Genomic DNA, 22,263 nt, shown 5'->3' with positions numbered 1-22,263 from the left:
AATAATAGGAATAAAAAATTATCTCCAACTTCAATAAGTATTATACTAGACATGATGTTTTGAAAATTTGCCGCTCTTAACGTTATCATTATTGAGTTTTCTAAAGCTAAATAGAAATTAGTGTGAAATGCAAAATAATTTTACTAAACTATATTTACAAATTATCTTTAGTCATTTAGTCCTCTAAGAACAACCCATAATAGTGAAAAATAAAAATATAATAATATTTAGAAATAACCTATTTCAAAAAATAGAGTGTCCACTATTTCCAATTCTATTTTATTTCAAAACCATTAATCTTTCATTTGATATTTAGCAGTTCTAATAAAATGAATAATGATATGAATCCACACAACAAAACAAGAATAGTGTTTTATAAATGATAGCTGGACGTCATTTTTATTTCAACTCAAGCTCCCTTCGTTTTTCACACAATTTACTCACTTCTTTGCTGTGGCTATACAACAGAGCTCTGACTCTGCTACACATAAATACAACCTCAAACGGTTTAGTTCTTCTAAGTCTTCGTATTTGGAAACTGTGAATGTATTTCGAAAGAGAAATAATTACAGTAATCATCTTTAACATTTTAATGAAAGTAATAAATACAATTCATTATTTGTACACATAGTTTTGTACACATAAGGTGTCTGAAACTTGAAATATGAATTAAATGACCACCATACAATCATATAAAATATTTTATATATTTGTATATACCTACAATAAGAGTAGTCGGTATTCTACCACAATTCTCTGTTGTAATTCTGCAAAATTCTCAAGCGGATCTTTTCGGTATTCCCATAAAAACAAATCGGATGATCCAGCTCCACTTTATTGGATGCCTTCCGTCATTCCGAAGCCATGGAAATGTTAGTCCAAAAAGTGTCTTTCTCGACTATCATGATTTGAGAAAGCAACGTACTGTTGAAAACTCAGTTGATCCTCCAGAAGATTATTATTATATTAAATATGTCAGTGATAATTGAATCAGTCAATAATAACTGGCCTTAAAATTTTAATTATTCAAAACTAAAAACATTTGTGATGTTTATCCAAGTACATTTGACGTTCGTGAATATCAAAGATGATTCTTTGTTCATTTAGATCTCTCTGACACTTTAAATCTTTATGGTCAACATAGAGGGCATTTCTCCGCCAGACGAATCTTGGAAAAATTTGATGAATTTGGATGAGAAATACTATCTCACCCACCATACACACCTTATATAGCATCCTCGGATTTCCACTTATGTCCAAAATACCTTCTCGAGGTATTTCACTCAAATTCCAATGTATTTTTATCGGCCCGACATTGAAAATTAACACACTAGATGAATGATGAAGGTGATTATATTATTAATTAAAAATAAAAACTTGAATTTAATTTAAGAAAGAGGCGTTATTATCTGTACTCCCTTTCTATAATTTGGTTTTAGACGAATAAAATAAGAAAAACAACAAGTAGGTGTTGAATTAGTCTAGTAAAATACTTATGAATTCTCTATTACAATTTTAGTTCAACTCCATATCATACTTTTAATTTATTGATTAATTAATATACAGTTGAACTCATCCTATACATCTAACATAAAAATCATTTGAAGCAAAACGAACTGCAAAAAACAATATTTCAGCATATTAGAACAACCAAATGGAATATTTCTATAACAGATCTCTACTAATACATTTATTTTAACTCAATTTTATGAAAAATATTAAAAAATAGCCGTTAGTGGATACAGAACCTCAAATTTCGAAAATATTAAATTTAATCAAAAATACTACCTCAAAATTTAAACGTAACTGTACTACTGCACTACTTACAAATGGATTGGTTCTGATTTTTCAAATGCGCATGTTTTACCAACCGTTAAACATTTATTACTACTATGTATTTCTAAATGGTGATTACGTAAGCAGGAGGAAACATCGATAATTACTTACTGTTAATTCCGTAGGAGAAACAATAAGAAAATAAAAAATGAATGTATTTTTTTGTCTCTATTTTGTGTGCGCTATGTACCAGTTTGGTTACTAAATACTCACTGAAAAACGATCATTATTTAAAATAATTATAGTTATAACCAATGGACTAAAATCGTATTTACGTAAGTCAACTGAGGAAGGTAAATGATAAATAAAGATTTGAGGAGGATAGTTTGTAACCATGTTTGCAATGAAATTACTGCATCCCTCTAGCGGAAGAGAGAAAACCAAAATAATATCAAATGGAAATTGGGGTTACCTTAAGATCAACCAAGTAAAACAGTAAATATTTATGTTATGTATCAATTGTATTAATTAAAACATAAGACAATTTATATTATTAAATTTTCAAATTATTGGCCATTATTTGCTAAGTAATAATAAAGTATTTTAAACTAAGGTAAATATAAGGAAAAAAGTTGGTATAACAAAACTTCCAAAATCGCTTCGTAAGTGAGTTATGGTGAGCGATAGATTTCGCCGGATTTCTGATCTACCAATACTAGAAAGCCAGATTGAATGTCTTGGGTCTGAAATTGTCATGCAAATTTGTTAGGCCTATGCATATTTTTACCTGAAAAATTGAATAAAATATGTCTCAGATCTGTAACTGTAATAGTTTTGTCGTAAAATACAAAAAACTCAACTCCAAAATATGCTTATTTTACGTTTGGAGTGAAATTACTTCGTTAAATGCCTAATAAATTTATTAAACTTTGAAATAAAAATCACAGAAAATTTCATTCTGAAGAGAATGTGTACGATACAACTTCAATAAAAAGTAAATGCAAGTTAAATGAATGAAAAACAAAACAAAAATGATGTAGGCAAGTGTTAAGTTCTGGATAATATTAAGAAAATTATCTATTTTCATTTTATGCATTGTAATAACATTTTAACATTAAGCTATATTTTCAATTGTTTAATGAATAACAATAATAAAATGCAGTATAATTTGTCTCCATTAAAACATAGTACTGATTAATAAAATGTTACAGTTGTAACATGTACAGTTACAGATCTGACCTATTTTATTCAATTTTTCAGATCAAAATATGCATAGGCCAAACAAATTTGCATAACAATTTCAGACCTGAGACATTCAATATGGCTTCCTATTATTGGTGGATCAGAAATCCGGGCGAAATCTACCGCTCACTATAACTCGTTTACGAAGCGTTTTTGGAAGTTTTGTTATAACAACTTTTTTCTTTATATTCACCTATAGAATTATTCCCTACAAAATGGAGTGCTATTCCGAAATACCCTATTTCTTATTTTTAGAGCGGATGCATTTTCAAGCAAATAACATAAAATGATACAAAATAAACTTATGAAGGGAAAGACAACTTCATATTTACCCGAAAATACACTAAAATATTCAATTTATTCCAAAAATATTTCATTAACCGAACTGTTACATTTTTTACAATATAAAATGATAAAAGGTGAAACTGAAACAATCCATTTGCTACTCTAATCATGATATATTGGAATGACGTAACATGGGAACAGGATACATACATAATTAGTCTGATGTCATTTATTCGAAATAATTTTACTAAAAGGTGGAAATGAATTTTTAATCTCATTGCTATTAATGGTTATCAATATCACAAACTACTAAGTCAAGGATTCAAAAAAGCTTCTTTTCTCTAAAATCGCACTCGATACGAAATTTTTCAACATATTTTTATATACAGGATGATTGATTAGTGTGATAAAGTTGAGTGCCTCCTTTGTCCTATGATATATCAATTTGAAAGTTAGGGAGCCATCATTAGTTTCCATATTTTAAAACTATTCACAATGCTGCGCCATATCAAGGTGGAATCTTCTTCCACATTACAATAATATGGTGTTGTGATGTGTTTTACGAGGTATTCAAAAACCTAAAGCTGTGGAGGTCTGGTTTGCAGAGCAAGAAGAAACATTTTTTTTAAAGGTCTAGAGACGTTGCAGGTTCGCTGCTAATAAATGTATCCAATTAAGAGGAGAATTTTAATAAAATGGACTCATTTTCTGAGGTCACATTAAGAATTAAGTGTACAAAATACCTCCAATAAGGCATGACATGATGGTGGGAATACAGAATGCTTCGGTTGCAACAGAAACAACAAATTTAAAATGTGAAGACAAATGATGACTACAATCCCTTAAATTGATATCACACTTTATCACTTATATTATAACTTTATCACAATAAATAAATCACCCTATATACCAAATTTTATGCAGAATAGTACTTACAAAATATTCTATTACCAAGCACGTATCCTTGGTTTCTAGTGGTAATATCCAATATCTGTAGAAACTTTGATACATATTATGAAGAATTAACTCTAAAAAATAATCCTTTCAATATGATTTGTTCAAATTTGACAAAAAGATCACACGTCAAGCTAGGAAACTTTCGAAAATAATAGAAAGATAGTTTTCCAGATACTTTGTTTACGGTAATAATTATCTCGGCATGCTTTTTTCATTCTCATTCGCTTTCACGTGAATATCATCATCTTCTCTCATTGCCATAGAATTGAAAAAAGTACTCTGTATCTCGGTTATGAAATATAGTCAACTTATAAACTGAATCATCATATTTTGTATTAAAGTTATCACGAGATATATAGTTCATAAAGGTTAGATACCTCTACTCTACTCTAAGTTAACATAATAAGAGAGCACTTGGTATACAGTTATATACATTCAGATGACAGGTATTCAACTTTTATTAAAAGAAAGGAAAGCTAAGAGTTCCTATTTCCATGGAAAGTCTAGAACTTGTCCCTCTTAGAGACAATGAAATAAATGTACAATCTACTCAGAACATAAAAGAAGGGAATAACCAATTCTATGAAACCATTTTTCTATGAAACATTCACTTTATATTCTGAATAATCATGTTATCTGCTCACTTTTAGCAGTTATGATAATATGTCGATTTACTTTGACTAAATGAGTTAATGAAAAGTGCGACGTGTTATCAAAAATTTACAAAGACATCCAATCCATAACAATGACAACTGATATTTGGTCAGACTCCATGCAAATGCGTAGCTCTATAGAAGTTACTGCACATTTTGGGACAAATATTGAATTCAATTCAGTAACGTTAGGAGTTTATGAACTGGATTCGAGACACGTCTCTGAATATATAGCTGATAAGTTATTAAATACATGTAATAAGTGGGGCATTAAAATGAGTTATAACAGATATTGCTACAAATATGGTTGAGGCTGTTGAAATAGCATATCCCTTGCTTTGCTCATATCTTAAAATCACATTATATCTAAAATAAAATGAATATTGTAATTTGGTTTAAGCAAACTTGTGTTGCTAGTGATGAACTAAGGAAAGCTACAACAACACTAACAAAATTAATTCAAGATGTTTCCACGCGCTGGATATGATAGATAGATTTTTGAGTTACGGGGCCCTATAAATGACATTGTTATCTGGTCCAAATTTGCGCCGCCAATGCTGCCACGAAGGAAATTTCAGCGGAAAATATACTACCAGCAGTTAAGTTGTACCCATTGAGCATTGTATTACTTCCGAAATCAAATCACATTCTATTGAGGAACCTGTCATCAAATAAGTTCAGACTATTATTTATTGAACTCTTTGGTCTTAGATTTAAAAAACTTTATTTCACTGATGCAATTGCAATTGCATGTTCTAATGCAATACAATAAATAAAGGAGTTAGCTCAGATAGATCAGAAGAGAGCTTCAGTCTGTGGACTGACCACCACAAATTGATCCATAAAAACTAGAAGAATAATAAAACAGACGGCAACTTTTCAGATGAAATATCAGTTTATTTAAAATTCCAGTTAGTAGGTTAGGCGAAAATCCATTAGAAATATGGAATGATTTGAAAATACAATACCGTCTTAACGATTATTTTCGAAAGCCGCACAAACTCCAAATGAGTCAAGACTTAAGTGTAAACGATTAAGTAAAACCCTATTTTTACAAAAAAAATATTGGGATATTTAAATTATTTTTTACCTTGTTTTAACTTTATTGTATAGAAATTTATTAGAAAATAAACTTTTTTGCCTTTTAGTTTTTATTTAACCAATAATTCCATGCATCGCAAATAGATGCAATGTAACGATGCATTACATCGGAAAAAACATCAATGTATTTTTTCAGCGGACATCCCTACCCAGTTAACTAATAGAACATCGAGAAATTTTGTCATCGAGTCATTTCCCAATTATAATGGGACTAATTCAAATACTTTGCTACCTGAGAGCTTTTTAATATTCCCGTGTTAGCCTTTTAAATTTTTTATAACATAGTTCTTGATATCTGATTTGATTTCATTGAAAATATTCATTTTCTTATAACACGTGGCAAATATTTCCCTAAAAAAATTATATAAATACACTCATATTTTCCTAAGCTTTCTTTAAGCAATATTATTTTACTTCATGCTTATTTACGAATACATCCTAATACTACGAAACATCAAACACTAAAGTTACGAAACATTAATTTGCTATTAAATACCAAAGTTTATCCACAGTTCATACACTATTTTCTGTTGGGTCTCTGATAATAATTTGAGATTTGTACATCCGATGATGAAAGAAATGCGCAAAAACAATACGCTTATCAGGTGAGAAATTGTTTAGATGACACAACAATTGCTTATACCAAATGATTATTTCACTTTTAATAATATTATTCCACTTTAACTATCAATTTCTCTACATAATAATCAGCTAAATTAAGTAAAGTGTTGAAAATGAAACAAAATCAGAGCAATTTATACGATAAAATGATAATAAAAGTATTAAAAAAAAAATAAAATATACAATTATCATATCGAGGGATATCTACAGTATGTTTTCGTTCACAATACTACTAGTAAATGACAGCTTTGATATGACTAAAATCAGTAAAATAGGAAAAAATCTACCTTCACGAAAAATATCTGTGGAACTTGAAGTTGATTATACGAAAACATTAACCACAAATTAGCATAGTACCTTTAAATTTACAGTTTGCCTCTCCGAAAATCATTGGTCAAAAGAATTTCCATTGTTTTTTAAATAAAGTCTAGTTTCTTGGAAAATTTTACAAAGTGAACTCACCACTGTACTTTCAATTGATTAAAATTGATATTCACACTCAGCTACTGGTACATATAACACTCTATTCTATATGATGTTTGGAAAAGGATTCAGACTAATTTTAAAATAAGAGTTTAGAATTGACATTTCTAAAATTTTTAAATAATTTTAATAAAAATAAACTCGATTTTAATTGTGGTTAATAAATATATTGAAATAATTACTGCTCATCTTCTATATCATTTTTAATTTCCACTCATGACGACACCAAGAGAGCGGAATAAGGCTAAGAAATGTTTTCAGTTTTTCTAATTTAATTTAATTGACCCATTTCAATTATCTTATACAAAGATTTATAAGTTTTAAACGGTGTTTTGTCAACGGTGCATCTCAAACAAAATATATGAACTAAATGTATAACTTATCTGATCTCAGTTGCCCATCCAGTACAAATTTTCATTAGGATTTTCTTTACCGTTGTAAAATTCTTTGAGTTTCTTGTGGCTTTCATTGGCAATGGTGTTCGATAATTGACTGTACCTCCTTAACTTCGATATCTCAACCACCATTTAACGATTTTTAATACATTTTTCTATAAGTAATTACCTGAACATGGCAGATCGTCCTCGGTACATTGTACAAACATTAAATAGAAAGAGATTATAATTTTAAAATTTTTTCGAATGGAGATAGTATACTGTATACAGATTGGTCATTACTAGCATGTAAATTATGTTATTCGATGAGTTACGTCTAGAAACCATTAATTTCGATGGCAGAATTTTTATTAATCTAACAATTTCAACTTAATACTAATTATGTTTATTACTTGTCTTAAGAGTTGATTTAACTTAAAAAATGGTAACGATTCCGAGGAACTTTATTTTAATACTCAACTCTTACTAAAATCCAGAAATCAAGACCGTGGATTTATCACGCTACCTTCACCAAAGATAGATAATTTTTTCCTCTAAAATACTCGGCCATCATTCTGCAATAACTTGAATTAATAATGGAAATAATTGACAAAGTATATTAATTGACCAACGGAACAAAATTAATCATGCTATGTGCATGCAGCCGCAGCTTTTATAAAAACACAAAAAAATATCTCCAAACACCAGAGCCCTCTTTTCGTCTTCTTCTGGCCAATGATTGATAGCTTTTTCTCCTCTTCAGCTAGGACAGCACAATCCCACGCAACCCCTACAACCCCAGTCCTTCAAAGTAGCAACCTCTATACTAAATTTTCCTACTAAAGATAATTTTCGTTATCCTACCTAAAAATCAATCAACGAATCTCGTTGAAAAACGTGTCTTTGAAAATAAATCTAGATGGGATTGAGTGTTTTCTGCCGCAGCTTGAATTCTAGCTATTAGATCTTGTTCAGATTCGATGATTGTTTCGTACACTAAGGACTTCATATAGCCCCATATAAAAAATCGATAAGATTTATTTCAGGTTATCTAGGAGGCCAACAATTGAGTCCACCCCGACCAATCAATTTTTCTTTAAAACGTCTGTTTGAGTAATTTCTTGCCGCTGCAGCAAAATGAACAGATGCCTCATCGTGTTGAAACGACATGTGTGGTCAAATATTTGACGGTACATTCTCTAAGAATTCATCCAACATTTCTTCCAGAAAGCGCGTATAAATTGCTCCATTTAATTTATTTGGTAACATGTAATGCCCTACCATATCCACCCACACATTAACCGAATATTTATGCTGAAATCCCATTTCGCAGACAAAGTGCGGATTTTCTTAATTCCAAACGTGACTATTTCTATTGTTGAAAATTCCTTCCCTAGTAAATCTAGCTTCGTCGATATACAACACATTGTAAATACCAGTTTGAAAATTCCATACGCAAATCTCTAGGTTCTAATCCTTGAACACTGGCCAATTTGTATCGATGTGACACTGTTCTTTTACAACTTTCCATAGAGTAGAATGAAAAAATATGACTGGATTATAATTTAGAGTAGTATTTGATTGCCTACAGACTTTTGTTTAGAGGAAAATTTCTACGACACCGCTCATTTTAGATCCACAAAAGGTTATTAGTTTTTTAACTAAAATTAATCAGGCAGTTTAAAACAAAATAAAAAAAAAGAATTTGCTCCAGTGGCGTGAAAAATAGGGGGATACAAGTGATAACTAACCCTGACAGCGCGTCACTGGTTAAATTTTTCCAGTTTGTTTATGTCAAAATATTACTTTATCGAGGATCATATAGGTCAGCAAATTTTAAAAAAAATTAAAGGCGTCCTCGATTTATGGCAAATTTTTTATTTTGACAAAATGAATCATTTATTGAGATCTCTCTGTAGAGCGTTGTCGGTCGAATATATAAACACCAAGTATATTATATTTAGACTTATATAAAAATTTCCATCAACATTTTCATTGTATCTGCGATTTTCGCGCAGCTGTAAAAAGTCTTACCGCTTTTCCAGGTAGTCTCGACCATATTTATACATTTTCCAAAAACATTATTTCATCCTTTCCAAAAATCTATTAAGATGAACTGACAAAATTTTACTGACTCCGTTATATCAACAAACAACAATTTCAATAAAAAGGGTCTTCAAATAAAGAATGATCAGCACCTCTATTATTTAACAAAACTTGTTTATTGGATAATAAACATCGCCATAAAATCTACTGTTCTTCGATTTCTACACTATTTCTTAGAAACATACCTAATTAAACTTACGCAATATATATTCAAAATAGAAATTAAAATTTTCACATATGTTACTGGACTAAGTTTGCGTGTAATCTCTCTTTTTCATTCACTGTATAGATTATAAGAAAAATAAATTGAGACCCTTTTCCTTAGTTGTTCTACAGTTTAGACTTTATCAAATTTGGTTTAGATAGATACAGAACTAATTTTATCTTACCTTAATATTAAACATTGACATTTAAATGAAATGGAGCTGGTTCAAGAAAAGAACAAAATGTTTTTCTTTTTAAGTCACAGAAATAATATTTTAAACATATAAAGCTTTCTAACTCTTATTTTTAATTTATCAAATCGTTTTCCAAAAAACATCAAATCTAATGAACATCGAGTACTGCACCTGGTAGGCCAGTGCGTTCACAATTATATCCTCGGGTACCAAACCCAAAGGGTTGACTTCTCGCATCAGGAGAGCTGCAGGAATTTTGTAAAATGCGATATAATCCACGAAAGTTCGCATAACTTCTTGGATATTGGTACTAGGATTATAGTCGCAGTATGCCTTACCTATTTGAAATATTGAGTAACGATGAGAAAAAAAAGCTAATTTATAAAAGAGTAACTTATATCTACATTCCGTGTAAAATTAGGGTCTCTGTTCAGATGGGAAACTTTTGGTATTTATCGAACTCGGAAAGATGCAAAAGCATAAAATTTATTAAAGAATCTTAAAAGGTTGAAACACAATAAAAATAAACTAATGTTATTCAAAATCACTAGCTTCTAGCCGAAGTGAATTATAAACAATCTAGGTTACTTCACTCGCTACTTGTTGGTGTGAGGGCTTGTTATCTATAGTAAATAACACCAAATAATAAAACATTTCTTTCTTGTAGTACGACAGGTAAAGAAATTCGTTCGTTGATAGTGTTACGAATTGGATGTTTATGTACACGTTAGCTAACACCTCAGAAAACTTTCGGAATCATTCAGTTAATATGTATTTTTTCAAAGACTTGATTATTTCACGGTAAAAAAGAACTTGGAACCTTATTATCTTGAAAGCTCTTCACATTTGGATCAGATTCAATTGGGAAGCTTCGGTTATCTTATTGAGTTGGTTTGTCATTTGTGACAAAGGTTCACTCCAAACTAACGGCACCGGCAATAAGTTAACAAAACAAAGTGTGTGGCTCCTGATATTTGGTAACCATTAAACCATGCCACTCCTGGAAGGTTCTCCTACCATGTTTTCAATTATCGCAAATATAAGGCCGGAGCTCAAAGTATGGAGCCCAGTTGATTAATGGAGATATGTGACGAGCGATAGACAGGAATTCGGGTGGTGTGAAGTAATATTTTACGAAGTGATGATAACGAAAATTGTTAATAGTTAATATAATTATTTACTTAAAGGATAGATAAATTTTTTAAGCCATGATACAGAACTCCATACTTAACCAATTACTTCATTTGATACACCTATCACATATTAAGCGACTGATGAATTTGAGGGAAATTATTGTTATCCATACTTTTTGAATCGGATATTTGAATGCCTCTTCAAACAGTCGATGTAGGATACTTTTCTTCAATTTGTTTGAGTTTACTCGTTTTATTTTTGAATTTTTCATCTATATACCCTCCCTAGAAGAAACAACACAAGTTATGAATGAAGTGAATTGGAAACAAGTTGCAGAGCATTGATGAAATATGTGAGTGATAAAATTCTAGAAAAAGAATGCTCAAGTCCAATCTTTTGGAGACCAATATAATATCGACTAAAGATCTAGTGAGATTCATTAAGGAGATTGCAACCTCATTTAAACTTATTTAAAAGGATGAGATAACTGAAGGAAATAAGAATGAATGTGACAAAAGTAATAAATTGTTTTTGGAGAGCATAAAAATTGAAAAAAAAACTTTCCTAATAATTAATCGTGATACATTCCATAATTTTTAGTATATATCTGAATTAGTAGAAGCTATTTTTATACAGATTTGATATCAAGGTATATAAATTATCAATGAAAATACACTAACCAGAGGGACTCAATACCATTGAGAAAAGTTTCATAATTTAGAGTTTATGACGTCCACTAGTGTCCCAATTGAATTACTTACTTCAGTTTTAGTTCGATTTTTTATTTTGATTTCTTGAATATTTTTTTTAATATTTTTTGAATAGTTAAGTTAGTCATTTAAGCAGAGGGGCTTTTAGGGGATACTTTGGAAACGGGGAAGAACAATGGTAAACAATTTTTTCTATGTATAACCTCCACCCATAGAATTTTGTCCAAATATTCTTTCTCAACTAAACAAAAAAACATTAATTTATTATATTTGTTCACTTGAATCAAGCAATTAGAATCTGGAATGGTTCCGTTCATTAATACTATTATTTGATTTTAGATAAAACCTTTTTTCGATTTTATTTATACATTTTTATTAAATGCCAATAGAATCTACCTGTTTTCAGAAAAAATTATTCATTGGAAAACTCGAATGATAAAGTAGTTAATTTTATTTAAGGTGAGCCCTACTCCTTTGTTGCCTACATGTCCAGACCTCTAAATCTGACGCTGCATTTGAACTTTTATTTATTGATGAGAGTATGTTGAACTTTGATTATACTTTGCTTACAGTTTTTACAATAAAAATGAGAATAGTTTTTAGAAATTATCAAAGAAAAACTTGAGCACAGGAAATTTAAGTAAAATTGAATAATTTTTTATATGGTATACTGTTATTCGTGTACTTGTTCATTTAGTTTTTTAGATATAAAAGAACACTAACTAACCCCATATTCTACGATATAAATGTATCACATTCTTGCATGATTTTTAATGGAAAACTTTTAAAAACAAATTGCTAAGAAAGCAGTTAAGACATCCAGTGGCGTCATGAACATAACATATAAATGTAAAAATTAATACATCACTTCTTGTTATAGTTGAATTCTCATTGATAACTAATTACATCAAGACGGAAACTATAACCCGGGTTCAGGTCGCTCGCTTATTGCTGATTGCGGATCCCAATCCAGAACGAGATTTAGATCACAGTTTCCGAAAGTCGAGTTTTTCAATTTTCGGTGGATATTTCAAATTAAAACATTATCTGCAAGAATTTTCGATTTTGATTATTCTTAAGCGTCAGTTCTTCCATAATATTTATTAAGTAGTATAATATATTACCACCTCATACGGATTTTGCACTGAAATTTTAAACTAATAAACTATTTATATACTGAAAAGCAGTCATTTCAGGGGAATAAATAATTTTTAATAATAAAAATACCATAGACAAATGAAACAGCCCGCAAAAACATTACTGCGCAGCGTTCAACTATGAACGGGTTAAGTCGATTATGATCTGAATGTTCAGAAACTAATCCGGATCACGTTCATTGTTGTTCGAAAACTGATCTGGTAGACCGGTGACTAAATGCGATCAGATAACAGGTTCTTTCCTTTTTAGAATCTATTCTACATTTAAATGAATATTACGGAAGAATTAACGCACAAAAAGTTATAAAAATCCAAAGTTCTTGTTGATTAAATTTTGAATTTGAAATTTCCGCCGAAAATTGAACGCGACGATCGGAAATTATGATCTAAATTTCGTTGAGGGTTAGGATCCTCAATCAGCTGATAGGTGATCAATCTGAATCCGGGTTATAGTTTCCACAAAGTCCTATTTTGTGAACACATTTTAAGCTGCAGAAATATATTATTTTCTAATTCAATAATTATCTAATTATTAATCACAATTCAATAGCATTAGTGAATAAATGTATTGAACGTAGAGATCTGCTGAGTTAGTAAAAATGATGCTAGTTATCATAATATAATGAAACAACTGATATCTGAAAAAATTTCCTCATATGTTTAGAATATATTTGATAAAACACTAATAAAAAATGCGTTTATTGCGCATATCCAAGAAAATCTATTTGCAAAGACATATCGACCTAAATTATAATACATAGAGTATCTCTAAAAGTATCTTGTACTACTTATCTATTCGAATCAATTCAACAATTTTACGAGTGTGTAATGAGCTCTCACTCATTCAAGTAAATGTTCGGATCCCTTTCCTATGTCTTAAATATATTAATACCAGGAAAGATTTTCGTAAAATGTATCTTGCACTTTTACCATGATGAATTGAACCATGATCAAATGCATGTCTTCGCTCGATTCGATTTTTTAATTACATTAACCGTCATTTCCATTGCTTTTAGCTAATCAAAAATCATAGTTAATCTAATTATTCTCAGATCAGGACAGTTCCTGATCCATATTACAGAAAATCAGTTTAGTAGGTAGTGAGAAAAATTCCACTGTGGATATTTTTCATTAACAATGATTAACAGTGGAGTCACCATGATTGACATTGGTGACAACTTCTCAAAATAATGCAAACACAGTATGTTAAAAAGATGTCTTTGATTTTCACTGAATCAAACTAAGTCATGGTCTTATTCAAAATGGTGTCACATATATTTGAGTTATCCCGTCATAGAATTAGTTTTAAATATAAAATGAGAGACATGTAAGTGGTATTATCCTTTGCCGTCCCCTTCCCTCAACAGCTAGCTATGGTGGGTAGAGAGAATGAGATGTATCTCTTATGAAGAAAAAGTTGAGAAAATGTTAAATAACAGTTCAAAACCCTACCAGAATGGGGCTGGAGTAGGTAAAGGCTATGGTATGATGTAGCAATTCTAGATGAATTGATGTATGCCGAGTTAAAAAATTTAATATACTTTTTGTCTGAAGCATTCCATTGGAAATTTCAACGACTTCAACGTTGTATAAAATAATGTAGTAAATATAATCTGTTTGACACTTAACAGTGGCAGGTCGTCATTTCGAACGTTAAACCCTCAAATTTTGCGTATCTACTAGTGAAGCTTCTTAGTACGACACCCGTTTGAGTATAGTAGGTAATGACTGTAAGTGCAAAATAAAAAATAACTATTTCGAGATGTCGGCTAGTACGATTGAAGTTTTATACGCTCAAATTTATAATAATGCAGCTTTAAAGATTTCTTTTTCCGTAGTAACTCAATAGTTCACTTCTAATTTTATTACTTAGCCCACTTATGATTTAGTGATTTGTCATTTCACTAAAACTTGTTTATTTCCATACTAAAACCCATTCGAGGTAATAAAAAGAATATAAAATCTCTTGTCTGTTGTGTTCGTAAGTCTCCTTTTTATTGAGAATGGAATAATAAAAAGACTTTAGCTTATTGAACTAGAATTAAACACAATACTATAAAATATATAAGAAAATATTTTTCGGTTTTTACCTCCCATCAATTTTCAAAATGTTCAAATTTTTTTCAACAGATCATTCATATTGTGAGAAATAAGTCCATGTAGACTAATTTTTTATCATACAAAAATCACAAATACTTATATGAATATTTATTCTATATTTTTTATGAGTGTGAGTGAGTTTTTTTAATTTTAATCTTAAATACCAAAGATCCTATTTCGATATGACACATTTTCTGATATCAGCTGTTTCAAATTCCCCACCATAATACCTTGCAGTGGAATATGTTACGATACGATTTGTGAATGGTGCAAATGTGACAAACATACTATATCTTTTGGCGTGAATCAAATAACATATTGTGGTAATGAAATTATCAATTATATAAATTAATTATCAACAAAAATTCATTTTATTTCAGCACTACTCATTTCAAAATTGCAACATTCTTAATTTGCGATATATATCAATAAGTGAACATCATCTACTACTGTTGTTGTATGTTAGATTAACAGGTCTGGTGCTGACTCGATTCATTGTGCGCTGTAGTAGGGAAGTGTAGTGTCCATTCTTGGACAAGCGCATGGCATTTCAAAGCTATCCTGTTGAGTCGTCATCCTCTACCAGACTCCTACCATAGTAATATAGGAGTATTAAATATATTTTGTTAACATTCAACGAAACTACCATCAGAAATGGTAGTCAGCAGTGTTTACATGAGCTATTAGGAACTATCACTATTCTTAAATCATATTTTGGATCTTAGTAGTTCTGAGGAACCCTAAAATGAAAAAGCTGAGCGTTTTATCAACTCATGCTTCAAATCAAATTGTTGATTATAATGGAATATTGTTTGGAATAGTTAAATATAAATTTATAAACAGGGAAATTTCCTAAAACGTCTGATAGACATGTGTAAGTTATATAGGGCTAGTTTGAACTCATACTTTTGGCTACAAGTAGCTCTTGATTTTTCAATGTAGCTTTACAAACTCATATTAAAACCATTTGTAAACTGGGCTATGATTTTTGAGATGTTGTTCCAGACAATTGTTTTGGCATGGTGATCTACAAATATATTCCAACGACTCCAGATAGAAACCAGATGGGAGAGAAATCTGGAGCAAAGTGAAGTTGGGTATGCTTTGGACTATTGAGTGGCTCGTAAAAAAGTCACTACAAAGCAATATGTTTCTAGAAGTAGGAAATTTATTGGAAACCCCGAAAGTTGGTATAAAGTGCACCAATGCTAACACTACAGTTTGAAGGTAGGCGGAAAAAACCAATACTTCATTGTGGCGAACATCAGAGTTAGCTTTAGAGGTATAGAAGATTAAGATTTTCGTGGATATTCTATAACAGTTCTTTTTATAAGTACAAGGAGATACGTGTTTAATATAAATGAATAAAGGAAGCTTAAACATTATATGGAAATTTTTCGGCAAAGTAAAAGGAGAAGAATATTGAGAAAGCGGAGAATCAGATGAAGTTAAGAAAGTATTTTTGAGTCCGAAGAAGTTATATATAATTGTGATTAGTATGGTGCTTAGTTATTGTTTTAAGGGCAAGTAAACAGGAATCGAAGAATTAGAAGATACTGGAGCAGCATACAAAGGATCTTAAAGAGAATAGTGTCAACATAAAGGTTGTTAGCGAGGCTAGAGTGAAACAGTGAGACAAAGGCAGAGCGCGGCATTTGGAACTGAGTTTAATGAATCTGTATTAGATTCAAAGGCAGACATGTAGATAAGCAACCACAGTCGAGGTCTATAAATTCTTGGGAATATATTTGAGTTAGTGAGCGTTTAGTTTCTTTTGGTAGTTATCTAAGTCCATGGATATTGTCTTTCCAAATGTATTGAGGATCGTAATAATGATTTTCCAATGGTTTATAACAGGTACAGAGAAGAAAGTTATAGGTTAATGTAGAAAATGTGATTTTGGTTAAAAAATTTTAACCAACCTGTTTTCAGAACCAGTAAAACACTGTACCAAGCCTATAAATTTTTCCGAACCACCAGCAGAAAACAAAAAATCCGATAGTAGAAGTTCCAGAATTTCTAATTAGAACTTCAACAACTAGTTGGTATTCAATGTTTCATTGAACATCTTAAATGTTCTGTGTGTGATTTATATTTGAGTAAAATATCCTCAGATAGTTGAAAAATCACTTCCAAAAGGAGAACTCTGTAGGCAATTTTTAATAATGCTCGAGATGCATAAGATATGAATCAATTGAATAATATCTAGTGATGTATACAGAAATTGAAAAAAAATGTTCAAAATTCTCCCAATAGTGAAATGATACTCATGCATATTGAAAAAACTGGATGTGAATTTAAAAACTTGATAACAAAAGTTAAAAAATACTTATTTGATTCACGCTTTTGAGTACCCAAATTCAAAAACGTGCTCCCTGAAATACTTCATTTTTTCTAGAAGATATAGTATATAAAGTGAAAATGAACTAGATTAAAACTCTACTGCACCTGATACGCTAAGGCTTTTACAAAAATATCATCTGGTAATACGCCTAAAGGATAGATCTCTCTCATAAGAATATTTGTCGGGATTTTATGGAACTGAATATGCTCCATCAAGTTCCTTATAATATCCTTGATGTTGGTATGGGAATTGTTATCGCAGTACTTCTTACCTATTTAAAATCATTACAGTGGTGTCAAAAATTAACTGAATAAAGAATTTCACATCATTTGTGAATTAGTAGAAATAATACAAATAAAAAAAACTGCAAATAACTAAAAATATAACAAATTATTCCAAATTACTTAATAAAAGATATTTCGTTAGTGATTATATTCATAATTTATCATTATAATGATTATCAGTATCGAATAGTAGTTCAACTCCTTTTTTACCAAACAAATCAATAATTGTTCTTAATGAATTTATCCATATCGTCATTCACCCTTTATTGATTAGAAATCTATATTTGCAGCATGAAATAAATCATGAGAAAATTGAAAGTTATCCCCATGGGTAGAAATAAAGATACTTGTAACCGTTTCTTTATCAAACCACGTACTACATCATTCAAGTAATTGAATTTGTGATTGTGCTTAAGGTGTTCATCACTTCTTCAAAGTCTGGAGTTGATGAAAAATGAATCTTATATTTAAGTAAGTACCAAATAACATTATTCATCAGAAAAATTATTGTAGTGTAAGACTAGGTGGTCGATATATTCTTGTAGTACTTCGTTTCAATGAGCTTTATTTTCTTGGATTAACTACGCTAAAGTATTTGAATTGGGCAGCCTCTCCCCATCACATCATATACCTGTTCGATGGAATTCTGATGATCGGGGTGGCTACGGCAAACTATTAATTCAGGCTTGTTAGAAGTGCAATTAACTGGAGAATTAATTAGAATTAGAATTAACAGAACTGGTGCCAAAGAAATATCTAATCGTGGACGTTATGAAAAGGGATCAAATGCAGCTATAAAGTATATATGTAGTAAATCTACTTCTTCAAACTATTTACCAGTACTATCAAAGCTGTTGCCTTGTTCTATTACATTTAACACGTCGGTCAATTTCACTATGGGATGATTAAACATCTCGATTGACTCCATCTCCATCGAAATCGCTAACATAGTTGTGACATATCCGATCTTTTCAAGTAGCAATAACTGACAATATATGTATTATTCGTCTTCAGAAAAAAACCGAAAGAAAAATGTGTTGTTGCCGTTTTACATAATTTTACAGCAAATATTTTCAATCACATAATTCATAAAAATAAAACAGTATAATGTTTCATCCATAAACTTCGTATTCAGTACACTAGCTACCTTATCCTTTTTTTAATTGAATCATTAACATTTGGTCGATTAAACGATCTAAAATTAGCGCTTGATTTATCTAACATTAGCTTTGTTGCTGTTAGTAGTAAAATAAATTATAATTTCAAAATTAAAATATATTATTATGTTGGACAGAACATGTCGATTTAAAGAAAATTATCGACCACATCTATTATTTTACAACCATCTTAGCAGTGAGAACAATATATTTAATCAATATCTTCATCAGTATCCTGTTGCCAGTTTTCTAAATTCGGTGTTCACAGTTTAAGTAGCATATATCAGCATTGATTAGCTCAGATCACTATACCATACTGAGATGTCTAATTATGTCACAATTGTAACCACCTGGAGCTAAGTGTAAGTTGATGACAGTTGCAAACTACTGGCAAAAACAGTAAGTCTAAATCTCATAAAATGCTGTTGAAATTAAAGGTAAGTAACATACAATACTACTTGGTACGAATCGTGTAACTAGTGCCCTCTTTTATACATAAAAACAAATTCATTGGATGTTTCAACTTCCAAAACATATTCATATAAAATTTCAATCACTTTTTTTTAAACACCCTGAATAGCCAAGTGTAGCACACTCAAATAGAATATTTGAAAGTTATTATCAAAGAATTGGTCATAATTAGAAGAATCCAAAATTGAAAGTGGACATTATCCCATAGCTTTAATGATAGTTACTGATTTGAAATGACTGAAATACTCAAAATGGAAAAACTCGACTTTTTTCAAATTTTCTCATGGAAAAAGTGAATGAAATTCGGAGAAAATGCTAACATTGTTTTTTATTCTGTAATGGAAACATTTCCAATTTAAATTGTGTACTAGCTTTGACATTTTCATATAAATCAGAATTACCATTTTGACAAAATCAAGTCTGTTTTTTCTTTCATATATCAATGCATGAGATAAATATATTCTACCTAAACAGAGTGAATACCATGAATAAATTCGTTAATTATAAAAATGATCTAGCAACATGTACTGCACCTGATATGCCAAAGCATTCACGAATAGACTCTGGGGAAGTAATCCTAAAGGGTATATTTCTCGCATTAGAACATTAGTGGGTATTTTGTGAAACTGGATGTATTCTAAAAAATTTCCGACCACTTCTTTTATACTCGTACTTGGATTATTGTCGCAGTACTTCTTACCTATTAAACCAATTACACAACAATGAAAAATTCAATTATTTCTTTAGAGTATTTTCCAAACTTGACCAACAACTTTATATTTCTGCTCAGTTGATAAAAATTTATAATATAGTATAAGTACTAAAAATTCAGTAATAGATTTGAAATAGTGATATCACAAAAAAAATTATAATTTTGACGAGTTGAAACCACAGAAATACAAAAAAAGGTAGATTGAGTCCACTCTATGAAAAACACGTTGTTAATGCCATTAGCTCGCATTGCTTTGGACTTTTCCTGTTGATTAGTATAAATTGTTTTCGATATTGTGACTGAAGAAATGTCTAATTAAAGTTGATGTAGATTATTTATGAAATATTATTCAAACAATAACAAGGAAGTTAGTTTTTTGCTGTATTGTGGCTTGTTGCTCGATAAAAAGCTGTAAAAATATTTCCACGTATAAGTGATAATGTTATAGAGGAATTAACTAGATTAATATGCTACATTCTGCTTAGGTTTCCTGAGAGATATCTTCCAAAAGTTTGCTTAGCATTAATGATTTAAATTGGCATGTTATGTGACCTATCTACCAGTAAGTTTTTAGATTTTTTGTCATGTTTATGCTTCTTTCGCTGTCTTCCGATTCCCAGTTTCCATATTTCTTTATTTCCCCAAAGATCTTCTTCCAATCCTCTTTCTCGAATATCCTTCTCGATACCCTCCCTACAACTTAATCTTGGTCTTCCTCTCTTTCTTCTTTCTCGTGGTGTCCAATTTGAAATTTGTTTGGGTATGCAGTCTTCAGGCATTCTTTAGACATGTCCGTACCATCTTAACTGATTCACCCTAATGTCTTCTGTAATCGTATGCTGCACTTTCACGATCTCCCTGATTCTCTCGTTTCTTATTTTTTCACGTCTTGAGATTCCTGCCGCGCATCTCCAATAATCCATTTCTGTGGCTTCAAGCATTTTTACTGTTTTTTTCTGTTAGAGGCCAGACTTCGCTACTATATGTTGTTATAATTTTTGTTATGCTATTGTATATTCGATGTTTGTTTTCCTTGGATATTTGTTTGCCCTTCAATACACTATTTAACTGATTTATTAGTGATGATCATGCTTAGGTATTTGTATTTTGTGCAACGACTTATTTTTTGTTGTATTTCTTCAAGTATTAAATTTTGTTGTTCTCCTCCAATACACATATACTCCGTTTTACTCAAATTTATTTCCAAACCCCATTTCCTGTATTCCTCTACTAGCTTTAGCTACTACTACTAGCTACTACTAACAGCATCCTTGTCTTAACCTCTTATTACTGGAGAATCCTTGTGAGACCTTGTTCCTTATTTTTACTTGGGACCTATTGTTTTCATAAAGCTTTTGTATTGTTTTTATTAGGGCCGCATTTATATTTGTTCTTTCCAAGGCATCCCATAGTTTTGTTTGTGGTACGCTGTCATATGCTTTTTTAAGGTCAACATACAAAAGGTGGAGTTCTTGATTTTTGGCGGCTTTCTTATCAATTAATTGCGACCTCTTCACTCTGAAGCCTGCCTGTTCTTCTGCCTCCATGTTGCAATATTCCTGTTCGATTTTATTTTTTATGATTTTTCCATAAATTCTGGATATTGTACACAGCACTGCAAGTCCCCGGTAGTTGTCGCAGTTTTCTCTGTCCCCTTTTTTATATACGGTAGTCATGTAAGATGTTTTCCATTCTTCACTTTTGGAACAGCATTTGCAGATGAAAAACAAGTTTTTCAGTGCCATTTTCAATTAACTTTGGTGCTATTATACCCGGACCTGGAGATTTTAGATTTTTTAGTGACTGAAAAACGTCTTTTACTTCCTTAATTGTAATTCTAAGCGGAGATGTCATAATATTTATATTGTCCTGTCTTTGATTTTCGAACTCTGGCCTTGTTTCTGTAAATAATTTAGAGAAATACTCATCCCATTTTTCTAATGTTATTGGCGATATAAGGTTTTTTGATCTATCTTCTCGAAGAGATTTTAAGGTTCTCCAGCTTTCTGTGTTTCTGCTAGGTAAGTGTTTATTTGATGCAGGTCTTTTTCTACGTATCGTTTTTCTATTTTGTTTGTGTTTCTTTAAAAAGAAGAATACGAGGAATATATGGATTAAAAAAGTTAATTCACTCACAATACAGAATCCTTATATATAAATCCCAGCGAATACGATGGCTGGGACACATAAAATGAATA

The 22,263-nt window shown here is 30.6% G+C and overlaps 1 protein-coding gene across 6 annotated transcripts in view; it reads right to left on the bottom strand.

Annotated features, from left to right (window-relative positions):
- LOC130453329 (serine-enriched protein) overlaps positions 1-22,263 on the bottom strand; it is a 50,283-nt gene that overhangs the window by 12,217 nt on the left and 15,803 nt on the right. For 2 of the 6 annotated variants that reach the window (XM_056792999.1, XM_056793002.1), the window contains exon 8: positions 17,546-17,712. In XM_056792999.1, the coding sequence (XP_056648977.1) occupies positions 17,546-17,712 (167 nt within the window). Of the gene's footprint in view, positions 1-10,167; positions 10,335-10,462; positions 11,415-17,545; positions 17,713-19,886; positions 20,054-22,263 lie in introns of those variants that run through there. The other 4 variants (XM_056793003.1, XM_056792998.1, XM_056793001.1 and 1 more) reach the window with 3 other exon arrangements.

Source organism: Diorhabda sublineata, chromosome 2, assembly GCF_026230105.1.
Source record: "Diorhabda sublineata isolate icDioSubl1.1 chromosome 2, icDioSubl1.1, whole genome shotgun sequence".
In the NCBI taxonomy this organism is placed as follows: Eukaryota; Metazoa; Arthropoda; class Insecta; order Coleoptera; family Chrysomelidae; genus Diorhabda; species Diorhabda sublineata.
This window is presented reverse-complemented; position numbering and strand designations above follow the sequence as displayed.